The sequence below is a fragment of the Pezoporus occidentalis genome, unplaced genomic scaffold, assembly GCF_034315485.1.
Source record: "Pezoporus occidentalis ecotype Australia unplaced genomic scaffold, CSIRO_AGI_Poc_V1 ctg216, whole genome shotgun sequence".
Taxonomy (NCBI): Eukaryota; Metazoa; Chordata; class Aves; order Psittaciformes; family Psittacidae; genus Pezoporus; species Pezoporus occidentalis.
This window is the reverse complement of record NW_026914029.1, coordinates 1,456,562-1,470,022: the sequence shown is the minus strand read 5'-3', so window position 1 is coordinate 1,470,022 and position 13,461 is coordinate 1,456,562. Positions and strand designations below refer to the sequence as shown.

Genomic DNA, 13,461 nt, shown 5'->3' with positions numbered 1-13,461 from the left:
TGTGTGCTCTGGGGATTTGATTTTGGGTGATTGCATGATGGAAAAGATCATGTGCTGAAGTGCAGGATTCTCACTTGCACAAAAGAAGCTAAATTACAACTTTAGGCTCTAGATAATTTCCACAGAGCCTGGGCTTGGTTTCTGTGAGGGCCCAGAGCTTCTTTGATTTCAGTTTCTTCTCCTGAGTTCTTGACAGGGTAGAACCAGGTAGTGAGTGACCCAGAGCTGTCCTGAGTGATGCTGTGGGTAGCAGCGATGCAAAACATCCCACAGCAGTCATTTATCATGTCACTTCACTTTCCCTTGTCCTTCTTTCCATTACCAAAGGAAGCAGAAAGGGTTAAACTAGCAAGAAGCTTCATTGCTTGTCTTTGTAAGAGAGTTTTCCTTCATGATTCAGTTGTGATAGTTTGTGAATTCTCTCCTCCAGGCATCGTTACCGGTGCATAACCAGGTGTTACCTCCTATGGAGGCAGTGGATGGTTCTGACCCTTTAGCACCTCTGCAGAATCAAATGGGAAGGATGGAAACAAAAGAGGAAGATGATGAGGATGAAGATGAGGATGAAGAGGGGGAAGACACTGACATGGATGAATGGGATCCAGATCCACCTCGACCCTTTGATCCCAACGATTTGTGTAAGCATTGAAAGTATTGTGTAGTGTGTTAGTCACCCTCCTCTTATTTCTTTTCCTCTGTCTAGTAAAAATCATTCAGATTTTAGCAGTAATAAGTAAATTCCTTGATACCCAGAGATGTAGGCTCAAATTGGGCTGCTTTACTGCAAAAACAAGGTTCTGTCTCAGGTAGAGCGTCGGAACTGCTTTATTCTTCCTTTTGGAGGCAGCTGCCCTCTCTAATGCTTTAAGATGTAGACAGACTATTGGAATACATGAAGTTTAGAACAAGATGAGGCTGTGCCTTCTGAGCTGAGTGAGTGTCTGCCTGACAGTCATGTCCTCTCTGACTTTGTGCTGTAGGGTGTGAAGAGTGTAATAACGCGCATCCTTCTGTGTGTCCAAAACACGGACCATTGCATCCAATCCCAAACAGGCCTGTGCTGACCAGGGCGAGAGCCAGCCTTCCCTTGGTGCTCTACATAGACAGGTTTTTGGGAGGTGTGTTCTCCAAAAGGAGGATCCCCAAACGCACACAGTTTGGACCTGTGGAAGGACCCCTGGTTAGACAAACAGAACTCAAAGACTGCTATATCCATTTGAAGGTAAGGCCATGTGTGCACGAGAGGGGAAGAGGGATCCATTTGTGCTTAAGCTTTAATTAGCATGAATTTGTCAGTCTGCCTTGATGAGTTATTTCACTAGAGATGTTGTTCTGATACTTCTGTCTCCGAATGTGACTTGGGAATACCCAGACAGGCTTGAAATCTATTGTTATTCATAGAGGCACAATAATCATGGTGAATATTCTGGCAGTATGGTGTTACGGTGTGTAGGATGAGTAACATGGAATGCTGTGAATCATTTTCACACAGGGTGAAGCAGCATCTGGGCATAAAAATAGCCCCATCTGAGCATGTTTTGCAGCCATTCGTTTGTGTCACGCTGTAACTTAAGTTAAAAGTACTTTTTACTCCCCTTTCCCTCCTCTCCCCCATAAAATGTAGGGAAGGGGAGAGATTTTTCACCCCTTCTTCATGCAAGGTTGTTGGAGTTGAGGTGTAATGGATTTGGCTGACTTTTATCCAGTTATTTACTGGTTTGATTGTGGGAATTGGTTCAGAGATGAAGTCTGCAGTCTTAGGAGCGCTGCTGTCTGATGGTCAGTGCCTGCCAAGCAAGTTGTGACCCCAGGCAGATCCAGTAACCCAGCCAGTATTGAGCTAGAGCAGCATTGCTTCCAGCTTGAGTCAGGAAAGCAATGAAGTGGATTTGGCAGTTAGAAACATTGGACAGCTGATGCCATATAACTTGCTAAAGCTAGAGCTTTTCATGCCTCATTTACAGCCACATGTCAAGTACTGTGGCTGATGCTTTTAATGAATGATTCTTGCCCTTGAAAGCTGTGGAAGGGGCCATCGTGTCTCCCTCGCTAAATCTCTGCCTGTCTTTTAAGTGTTTTCCTAAATGCTGCTTGTTTCTGGATCCCTGTTAGCAGAGAGAAAGAAAATCAATGATGCCTTCATTGCTTTCCTAATGTAATAGTTGTATGGGCAACTCAAAGGCTTCTGAACCTGCTGCCAGGCAGTTACAGCCACATGTAATTGGCTTTTGCTACAGGTTTCTCTTGAGAAGGGGGACAGAAAAGACAGAGATTTGCAAGAGGACCTGTGGTTTGAACTTTCTAGCGAGGCACTTTGTAACTGGATGATGTTTGTGCGTCCAGCTCAAAACCATTTGGAGCAGAACCTGGTTGCGTATCAGTATGGCCACCACATTTACTACACCACCATTAAAAACGTGGAGCCCAAGCAGGAACTCAAGGTATGGCATTCCTCATGGTTTGGGGCTCATTTTTCTACTGATGAAGTCGAACCTTCAAGGTTCCTGTTTAATAAGTGCATTTCCAAGTGCCAGGAATGGTTCTGTCCATAGTTTTAGGGCTTTTTTTCTCTCATCAAGCACATGAATCGAACATCACTGAGGTCAGTGAGTAGTTAGCCACTGACCTGTGGGTTTGACATGAGCTTCGGCTCAGGTATAAAACGTGGAAGTCTGAGATCAGTATGCCCATGATTGGTTTGTCACTCTCGTGCTTTTACATTGCAACTGTTTTGCTGATGCAGTCTAATTTTATTGCAGCAGTCTCATTCTTTTGAGTTCTGGATGCCCTTTCCAGTTAGCCCTGGGTGCCCTTGACTTGTTGTCTGGTGCCTTAAGTGACTGTGGGCTCTCGCTTTCCCTGGCTTTCCTGGAGCTTTGGAAACTTTGCATGTGGAAAATGATAAAGGATATTGTGACTTCCCTGCGAGTTACTTTCTGTTCCCTCTACAGTGTGTTACTCTGAGTTCCAAGCAACGTGGCTGGCTCAGATGACCTTCGTCTTCAGCATCATGTGGGGAACTGGGGGCAACCAAACCACTTTGATATCAGGAAATGGCTTTTTCTTCCTCAAATCTTATTCTCAACAATGTAACAAAAACCTGGATTTTAACCAGGCCCAAAGCCTCCTTACACACTTCTTGTAAGGTTCCTTTTGGTTTCTCTGGCATCAGTCCTTAATTTGTTTAAGCTGAATCACTAGAAACCTTGTTAATCCATTTGAAGTGCATCCAAACATCATTTTCTCAAGTTTTTAAATCAATTGGAAATCAGACTTTAATGAAATGTGCACAGACCTGCATGCAGCAGCAGCATTTTTCTTCCTTTATGCGTAAGTAGTGTCTTTTAGGGTAAAATTGGTTTGAGAATTGAAAGTGAATGATCCAGGCTCTGTAATGTGTTCTCCTCCCCACGCAGGGCTATAATTTATATCCAAAGATGGACATAAATTATAAAACATAAACCTCCTTTAAGTGGAGGACCAGTTAAAGTTGAGAACTTGTGTATTGAATGACAGGTCTAGGAGATCCAAGGCTTGCTTCTTACCCAGCTAGTAAGATTCCTGCCAAGGAACACACACCTTTATGGGAGTTAGAAATGCCACTGACTGCTGCTATGTGGCCTAATGCAAGTTTCAACTTGCCCAGATTTTTCATGCTGAGAATCTGTTCATGCCTTCTTGTAGAAATCTCTTCTGAAACGGGACCTTTTTAATCAAACAGTAAGATAAAATGACAAATGGGGCAAGAAATCTCAGCTAGAAGTGAACATCTGATTTTTAGGCTCTAATAAAGTGTGTCTGTCTGGTTCTCCCTGCTGAAAGCTCCCGAAATCCCTTGTATACTGAAGGTGGGTCCATCCTGCTGCAGCCTGGCAGATCTTTGTTTTGGGAAGCAGGACCATCTTGCTCCAATCCTTCAGAAGTTCAGGCGCATTTGAAGTGAGTCTCTGTGGATGGTGCTGCCTGTTTTCTGTGGACACAAAGCAGGAAAGAAATGGACATTATTTTCCTATTACTCTTGTTCCAAGGACCAGCACTTGGGTGACACCCATCCTTTTCAATCATACACTTGGGTCTGAAGAGATTAATTTTATCTCCTTTAGAGCTTCTGGTAGCCATGTGTGAGATGAACATTCATATTAGGAGGCTGTACCTTAAAATTAAATGGATATGCCTTCTGAGCAAAGCTCTTCCATTCGTCAGTGAGGGCACATTGATCTCAACAGGCTTCATTATTGAGGATAAGAGTTAGTGCTTGAGGCAAGTGAAGTAAATGCATTGCTTAAAACCTGCTTTCAAATGGATTCCCTCTAGTTCTGGTTCCATCTGAGCATTCTGTTATCTTCTCTTCCTGCTGCAGGTGTGGTATGCTGCTTCTTATGCAGAGTTTGTGAACCAGAAGATCCATGACATATCCGAGGAGGAAAGGAAGGGTAACTTGGGCTCTTCTCTTGGGTTTTATTGTGTGACAGTGTTCAGGTGTTGCACTTCTCTGTTTCAAGTACACAGCTTGTCTAGTGCTCCCAAGTTTCTGCTAGGTTAAGAGAAGTTAAACCAGATCTTGGTTGTGTTATTGGGGCTTATTTCTACTAACTCTTCTCATGCTATTACTGCAATAACTTAACCTTTTGCCTCAGTCTATGGGAAGCATTAGGTTGCTGTTGGAAAGAGCTATGTTTCTGTGCTTGGTGCTTAATGTTGAGTCTCTCATAACCTGATGTGCTGCGGGTTTAGATTGAGAGCTTCTCTTGACCTCCCCATACTTGTGCCAGAGATCCAATCCTGTAGGTGCTTCTCCATGCAAAGGTAAAGTCCAGAATCTCCCTGAGTTTTAAGTGGTGCTTATAGTCCATGTGAACTGCCCCCAGTGACCTTTTTATCTTTCTGTGATGAGCTGTGGCCGTGCCACCGTGCAGAGGGGATAAAGGGACCAGTGTGGCGGATACTCTGCAGTTTGTCTAACCTGTAGGGGAGAAGTATGGCTTAGGGAGAAAAGAAACCCCAACCAACCAAATGAAGCATTTCATCGGTGGTGACTGAGATGCTCTTCCTGACCTTTCCCTTTGAACATAGTTCTCAGAGAGCAAGAGAAGAACTGGCCCTGTTACGAGTGCAATCGGCGCTTCATGAGCTCGGAGCAGCTCCAGCAGCACCTCAACTCCCACGATGAGAAGCTGGACTTCTTCAGCAGGTACTGAAGGCTTTGCCTCCTTGTCACTCTGGTGTGTCCCCAAACTGGCAGGAAGCAGGGGTTTTGTCCTAGAGGTCTTGCTGTCCGACCTGGATGCCTGTGGGAGAACAGCTCAGCACCAGAAGGGAGGAACATAGCACTAGGGAGCTGATTGCTGTAAGAGACTTTGCAATAGAAGCAGCGTAAGGGAAATAAACACCCCATTGGAACTGGTGACATGATTTTGGTTTGCTTTTGGGTTGTTTTGGCAGTGACTGAAAAAGCTGCATTATTTCAGTACCACAATATTGGAATACATAATGCTTCTTGGATGTGGGCGGCTACAGAGCTTGGAGAACAAGGCTTGTAGTGCTTTGCCTCCTCATGGGGCACACTGGAAGTAGGAGAGTTGCCACAGCACAGGACTTGCTAGAAGCCAATAATCCTTTTGGTCGCACACTTAATCAAATCAGTTGTTGTATGGTCTGGTTACTGAGTTGAATGATGCTGAGAGAGAATGTGCACAATGAGTGGAGACTCCAAATCCAACCTGTTTTGTCTCTAACCTGGAGTTCCATGTGTTCTGCAGAGCCAGAGGCCGAGGTCGTGGCCGAGGGAAGAGGAGGTTTGGACCAGGCAGACGCCCCGGGCGCCCTCCCAAATTCATGCGTATGGAAGTAACCAGTGAAAATGGGGAGAAGTGTGAAGAAGGGACACAGGTATATTTTAGGGGGTGGAAAGGAGGAAAAACTCATCTCATAGGATGTAAACTTGGGGTATCAGTGCAAACTGGGGGTGTCCTTGGGACTTACACCCAAGTAATTCTTGCTTTTCTAGCTGTGATTTTCTGCTTCCCTTCTGTAACAACTGTAAAATCATTCATGTTTCTACAGCAGCTTTGAGCACTAAGCACGTAGCACTGAGGTGGGTTATTGCAGCACTTGAGCAGCATCACGAAAGTAATTTAGGCAGTAAAAGTGTAATGGGAATTTAGGTTTCTATTAGTCCTTTCTGGAACGTGAGGTCAGAGCCTGCTTTTAGAGCTGTTGCTGGTAGAATTAAATCAGTTTGAGCTATGATTCTTCACGATGTCTGAATATTAACAAAAGAGCCTCCTGCAGGCGTGCTTCCTGCAAGGATTTCCTTTGCTTGTGGCTGTTGGTTTTATTCTGTAGGGACCTAGTATGATGCATTTAAGTCAAATGCTCAGTTCTTGCTGACCATGCTTGGGTTACCACCAAGAGCTTTGCTGAAAGGTGTCAGGAGGGCTCAGTGGCTCTGGTTTATGACTCAGCTGAAAGCTGCTATCTATCTGAGAGGTAATTTTCCTCTGGCATCTTACTGGTTCATGGTTCAGTGCTGACTCAGAGGGAGGAATATCTACATTGCCTGTGAATGCCTGCCACTCATCTTCTGAGGCTGCAGCAGTGCCCTAAATGCTGCATTACTTGCAGGCAGTTGGGAGATCACCCTCTCTGCAATCTGACATGACACAAGCCAGCTCCAGTTAGAGGAGTAAGCATAATGCTGTTCCCAAACTCTTAACTACAGAGACACAGGGTGCAGTCCTAATGTGTCTGAATGGCCTCTGGACCGGCAGTGCCTCGTGTCCTGCCAGCTTGGAGCCTGGCCCAGAGCTCATATGTGTCTGTACACTCCAATGGGGCTACGGTTGTATCCCAAGCCCTTGGAGGTTGGTCTGTCTCACTAAGGACTGAGCACAAGTTCATCTGCCTGACAGCTTGAGACTGGGGATGCTGTGAGCACAGTTTAGGGTCAGTAACTGTGGGAACTAGCCCCCTAGAGCAGGACTAGACATTTGACTGGTGTATTGCTCTAAGTGTCTCTTAGCTGGTAAGCGTTTGTGGTTTACAACAGCTCTACTCCTTCTAGCACATCCCTGTTTTAATTCTCCCACATCTGTGTTTGTGCTTTGGCAGTACCAAAGTATGATATACTTCTAGTGCTCCCTCTCCTGACTTGGGCTTTTAAGTTGCCTTGGTTTGCATTAAGTGCTGTCAAGTAAAGATCCATGTTGGATTATTTTTCTTGTAATAGAAGAGAATTCCATTGCAGAGGAGTTACTGGAACCTCTGCAAAAAGAATGTAGATTTTTTGCATGTGCTTCCTGCTCCCGACACCCTGCCTTTTATGTGGAAGAGGAGGCAAACTGCTCTGTGTGATAAATATAAATGATGCATGCAGCTGGGTAGATGAGAGCGTGCAGAGCTTGGAAACTGGATGGCAAAAGGCACAGTGCACAGTTTAATCAGCTCGTTTGTCACTCTCCAGCACTCCAGCTTGTTTGTTAGACAGGAGAAGACAGTGCATAACAATACATGATAATGCTTCAAAGTGACAACAATGAGACACAAATTCTCTGCTTTCCCTGGTCTCTGCTAGTGGTTTGGGTTGTTTCCTCATGGGTCATCTTATGTCACCTTTGGTTAAAGCAGTAGCAGTCATGAGTCATGAGCAGAAGATCTTTGGCTATTAACAGCTGGGTTGCTTTGATTATCTGTGTCCAGTCAGACAATATGGTGGCCAGGATGTTGTCCTCAACATCAGAAGGACATGGAGCTGTTGGAGCAAGGCCAGAGGAGGCTACGAGGATGCTCAGGGGCTGGAGCACCTCCTGCATGGAGCCAGGCTGAGAACATTGGGGCTGTTCAGCCTGGAGCAGAGAAGCTGTGTGGAGACCTCAGAGCAGCTTCCAGTGTGTGAAGGGGGCTACAGGATGCTGGAGAGGGGCTCTGCATCAGGGACTGCAGCGATAGGACAAGGGGTGATGGGTTCAAACTGGAACAGGGGAAGTTCAGGTTGGAGATAAGGCAGAAGCTCTTCCCTGTGAGGGTGCTGAGGCGCTGGCACAGGGTGCCCAGAGAAGTGGAGAATGCTCCATCCCTGGCAGTGTTCAAGGCCAGGTTGAGCCTTGGGTGACATGATCTTGTGTGAGGCATCCCTGCCCATGAACAGGGGTTGGAACTGGATTATCTTAAGGTCCTTTCCAACCCAAGCCAGTCTATGAAGAGAGTCACCAACCTGCAGCGCTGCTTCGCTGGCGCTCTGAATGTTGTTGCTGTAGGTGGAGGTGATGTGCTGCGAGCATCAGTGGAACACAGTAGGAACATGTTAGCATAGAAACATTTTGTTTCCAGCTTGTGATGAGCATGTAGAGATCTTGCTGCCTGCTGAGTATTATCAAAGCCTCTTTCAGTGGGTGGGGGGAATAATCACTGGTTGTATGATTTGCGATTTCAGGACTTGCTGCATTTTTCCAGCAAGGGGCAGTTTGATGAGGCCGGACAAGCCACACTGAACGGGTTGGAGCAGCAGGAGCAGACTCCAGTGCCACCAGAGCCACAGTCTGCACTGGAGCAGCAGTCGGAAAACCACCCGCTACAAATGCAGGCGCAGCACGATGAGAGCCCGGTGCCCACGCAGAGCACCATGACAGCAGATGACATGAGGCGAGCAAAGCGTATCAGGGTAAGCAAAGAGGGCAGCAGGTGACATCTTCTCTCTCCCTCTCCATTTGCTGCCACGTGGAGAACACTGGACCTGCTTGCCAGGACCCAGCTGGTCTTTCTTCCACTCTTGTACCCATATCCAAATCCCAAATAAAGCATCTCGTTCCTTTCAGCCTCTCTGCACTGAGAGGAAGGCAAATCTCATGTAAAGAACTAGTATATCATGAGATGCTACTGAGAACAGGTCACCAGTTGGAGCAGATTCAATCCCAGCACAGGAATTCTTTCACAGAAACACAGTCCATCCAAGCTGGCAAGCAGGAGTGCTTCAGGCAGCCGGCTGAATCATGGTACTGTGGCACAGACTCGCTCACAGCACCATCTGTGCCCCTCACAACTCTTCCCTTGCGAATAGTTGCCAAAGAGGAACCACGACCTCAGTTTAGATTCATTTAGGTGGTGATAGTTAGTGAAAAAAGCCTTTCCTGGGGTCGAAAAACCTGCCTGTCTTTAAGCTAAAACCTGTGCTAGGAGATTTCTGTACTGACAGCAAATGCTTGTAGCCTGAGCTCTGTGTCAACTGGGTGAGCTGTTTTTCCTCTGCTTGTGTGTGGGAGGGAAATGATTCAAGCAAATAATCCTTCAAGCCATGTAAGTGTGAGATTGGCTTATTTAGCCTCCAATCTTTCTCTTTCTCTTCCATGTGTAAAATTTTGATTACCGAAGGGAGCAGCTGCAATTGGGGTAAGAATCCATTTGAGGGGATGAGAAAGGATGGGAAAAGAGGAACTTTTCCATATAGGAAGACGTTGAGGCAAATTTTGCTCTCAGTTTATAGCAGTATATATGAGACCAGTGGTGGTGTTACCCCATAAATGCAGTGGAATATCTTAAAGGAAGAAGTTGGCTGAGGCACATTAAGACTGCAGAATTTGTAACCGTATCAGATGCACTCTCTGAATGACAAGTTCCTACCAGTCATTTGACTTTGGTATGTTAAAAGCTTGGGGGATTTTTACTGAATGTATTGAAGGGTGGATAATGGAGCATGAAGACAGATGCTGAGTGTTTGACAGGGAAGAGCGTGGGTATTTACTGCTTACAAGATGCCACAGCTTCCTCAGGAGAAGGGATTAGAAAGTGTTGCCTGTTTCCCTGCATTTTGGAACCTAAGATGTCAACCTGAGATCTTCTGGGACAGTAAATGTGAGGGGAAAAAAGGGACAGAACTTCTGAAGTTCTTTGTCTTGTGGCTCAGCTTTTGTCCCCTGGGAATTCATCACAAGTGGATGACAACTCAGAGGAGTGCAAGTGGTGGTTTAGTCCTCAGTGACATGTTTCTATGTCCAAATCTCCCTAACTTCCCCTACAGCAGAGTCCTGGAGATGCGTCAGGGCAGGGGCAGAATGGCAGATGGATGGTTGTGTAGCACCTTTCCGTATTGCATCAGGCTGTGAGCAATGAGAACTTGAGAGGAAAGGAAACTAACAAGTGTAAAATCACAGCAAGCTCTAGGAGCCTGTGAGCACTCATTCAGTCCAACTATTCCCAGCACCTCCTTCCCATAACATGCACTAAAATACTGCAAACAAGCCAACATACGGGTTTAAAATGTATATATATCATTTGCTTCCAAAGAACAGGTAGGAAGTCTTGACCTGGAGACCTGTGTAGCTCAGTATCTTCCTTATTACTCATCTAGGACTTAATTCTCAAAACCAGTAATTCTTTATGAACTGCTTCAACTCTTCTAAGCTTTGAGGCAGTGATGCTCAGAGTGCTTTCATTCTAGCTAGAAGCACTGATCTCTAGTGCTCCAGGGTTCCAATCCTGATAAGATCAGTTTACTTTCAGCCTCTGCTTTAGAGTGGAGTCTCCTTGAAGATCAGACTGCCTTAAATCTGGTAGTGATGTCCTCAGTATTGAAAAGATACACCCACCCTTCAAGATACTCTTGTAGCAAATGAGAGGAAGGTTTTGGTCTGCAGCCAAAAGAAATACTTGCTTTTAATTCAGTTCGGGGCAGTGTGCTGACCCCAAACACCGGCAGGGGTAGGGATGTGCTTTGGAAAGCACAAATCATGTGCTGAAAGAAATGCAACCAGTTGTATAAGAAAGAGTACAAACAGTAAGCTGAGGTTAAAAGAAGTCCCTGCTCCTTAACTTTTCCACTCTTGTAATCCTCGCCCTGTTGTCATCCTGCCTTAGTTATTCCCTCCTGCTAAAAGCATTTCATTCTCACCATGGCTCTGCAGTCTGCATCACATCACTGTTAGTCAACTCTGAGAAAACATGAAAGGTCACAGAACACCCTCAAGATGATCTGTGGGGTTTATCTTTGCCCTTTAACTCCCCTCAGGCATTTACTACTACAGGGTAAACCTGGAGAATCTGCTTAGTGTTTCCTAAGGCAAGAACCTCAAAGGAGTTATGCCTAAGTAAAGAGTAAACTCCAGCTACAAGAGCTGGCCCTCGTGGTGACCTGCAGAAGTGAAGGCTTCTGGTTTCAAGTCCATTGCATAACATAACTATTTTTCTCTCCCTCAATGCTGCCTGCTCAGCTGGAGCTGCAGGTAGGTTTGGTTTGGGTTTTTGCTGTATCTAATGGAATGGTACATAGCAACATCATCCTCCGTGTTGTTTTGTCCAGCTTCTGTTTAGTGTTTCCTTATTGACCTCCACATTGTAAATTGTCACATTTGCTCTTCTTCAAGCAACCAATGTCCAGAACTAAGTGTTAACTGAATAACAATTTGCATTCTTCTAGTTCTTTCCATACTAATTCATTGCAAGTTTAAGGTGAATATTATAGGCGTAAACTGCTGGATGGAATACTATAATAATCATCTTAGTTTGGGAGGATCTGTTTGTGCACTTGTTTGCACTGGATCAAATTTATCAGCTGATGAGACAACACTTAGTTCTTTTTCTGTTCTTTGTAATAGCTGCTAGCTTATTTAACCAAAAAGCAGTAAAACATTTCACCCTTCTGTAGCCTCTGAGGTAGCAATGGGACTATGTTGATTTACATGGTATAGAAGTCTTAACCAGTCAGCTCCTGGTACCTTACCAGTGATCAAAGTATGGTAATAGTGGAGCTAAGAACTTGAAGTGCATCTCTTCAATTATTTGGTTTCTTAGCATATCCCTCTAGTTAAGGGGAAAACTACCTATTTCTGAGTCCAAGCAACACATGCATTTTCCTAGCGCATGCCTGTCTTCCTCACTCATGGTGTGACTTGGCAGATCCATCTATTTCCCATTGTCCTCACTTCTCCCCTGGTAAAATGGAGAACGGAGATGATGACAATTCAGCAACAAACCCAGTTGCTGTCATCTTCCTCTTTCTGGAATGAAAGTGTAGGTTTCCCTCTGCAGTTCAGATGGTGCAAAGGATCATTCAGGTCCACTAATATAATCTCTAGCACAGCACTTCACAGTATTCCCAAGCTGTTCTCTCGTTCCAGCAGACTTGCTCCCGACTTTACTTTCTCCATGTCAGCTGTTGGCACACACTTAAGAGACACAGCACATGTCAGCCCAGACATTGTCACAAGAGGAGGAGAAAGGGAACAGGGAAATCTGTTTGCAGATATCTGGCACGTATCTCTTGAAGTGTGTAACGTTGCATGTGTTCAAGCACAGGTGCCAGGGATGTCTGGTGCTATTTCTCTGAACTATCATCATGTAGGCTCTGTGTGTGACATCTGAAAAGGGAAGACCGCAGTAAAAGATGAGGTATAGATCTTAGTTTGGAGAAGAGCAGATATTCCTTAGGCTTCTTGCAGTGTGCTTTCAGTACACGATTGGTGATAGTGTGCTGTGGGGTTTCGTGCACGCAGGGGTAGGATGGACTTCCAACTTTGCCACACACAAATCCTCATCCAATACTGAAATGCAGGTGCAGGCCACACTTGGTTGTTTCTACAGACAGTGTGTCCAGCAGCATCTGTTCCTCCAGCAGACAGTGCTAGTGTTGGGACTCTGTACCATTCATCTGAAGGGGAGAAAAGGAAGAGATAACAACCGTGGAATGATACAGGAAAGGTAGACCTAAGGAAAGCACACCAAAGCAAAGCAGGGGCTAAAAAGAGAAATTGTGTGCAGTAGGAGTGGAAAAAACCAGAGAAGAGCAGCCCAGAACTTGAGGATGAATATTCACATAAAGCCCATCATGCTCCATTCACCATATTCTTGTTGTTTCTTGCAGTACCAAGAAAAGCAATTTCAAGTTGGGCTGTGTATAATCAACTGTCCTTTGAGCAGACAACAGAATCTATCAGAGCTCCTCTCGATTTAGCACTTCTGTTTGTCTTTCATCTCTCTTCTTCATTTTCAAGCTCTAGCACATGATGGATGCTCAAAGGCAAAGACAGGCAAATTGCTCACAAGTTCTTAGCCATTGCTGGGAAACCTGCCATTCTGCCCTTGCTGGAATGTTTTCAGAGTCTGTTCTTTCTGATGGTAACAGAAAGCTTTAGGCTAGCATCTCCTGAATGTATGTTCCACCAGAAGCTTTCCAGGCAATGCTAAACCACTGCTGCACATCCCTGTGGGTGCAGATGCTGATTTTTAGGGACCAGGTGTGTACTTCAGAGGGGACTTAGTTTTATTTTACAGGAAAATGCCATGCTAAAGACAAAAATGGGCAGGAAACAGGGACTGGAGAGGAAACTCCTGCTTTGTGTGCTCCTAATGGTGTGGAACTGCAGGTTTATCCCTTAAGTTCTGCCTGTCACAGCCTCCGCTTACGTGAAATGGGGACAGTATAACATGAAAGCATTTTGGTTTTGAAGTATATTTAACCTTGAAAATAGATGT

General features: G+C 45.2%; 1 protein-coding gene across 4 annotated transcripts in view; it reads left to right on the top strand.

Moving 5' to 3' along the window:
- Positions 1–13,461, top strand: part of PRDM10 (PR/SET domain 10) — a 38,691-nt gene that overhangs the window by 12,372 nt on the left and 12,858 nt on the right. For all 4 annotated transcript variants that reach the window (XM_062619959.1, XM_062619960.1, XM_062619957.1 and 1 more), the window contains 7 exons: positions 431–638; positions 981–1,222; positions 2,238–2,441; positions 4,361–4,433; positions 5,074–5,191; positions 5,760–5,889; positions 8,432–8,659. In XM_062619959.1, the coding sequence (XP_062475943.1) occupies positions 431–638; positions 981–1,222; positions 2,238–2,441; positions 4,361–4,433; positions 5,074–5,191; positions 5,760–5,889; positions 8,432–8,659 (1,203 nt within the window). The remainder of the gene's footprint in view (positions 1–430; positions 639–980; positions 1,223–2,237; positions 2,442–4,360; positions 4,434–5,073; positions 5,192–5,759; positions 5,890–8,431; positions 8,660–13,461) is intronic.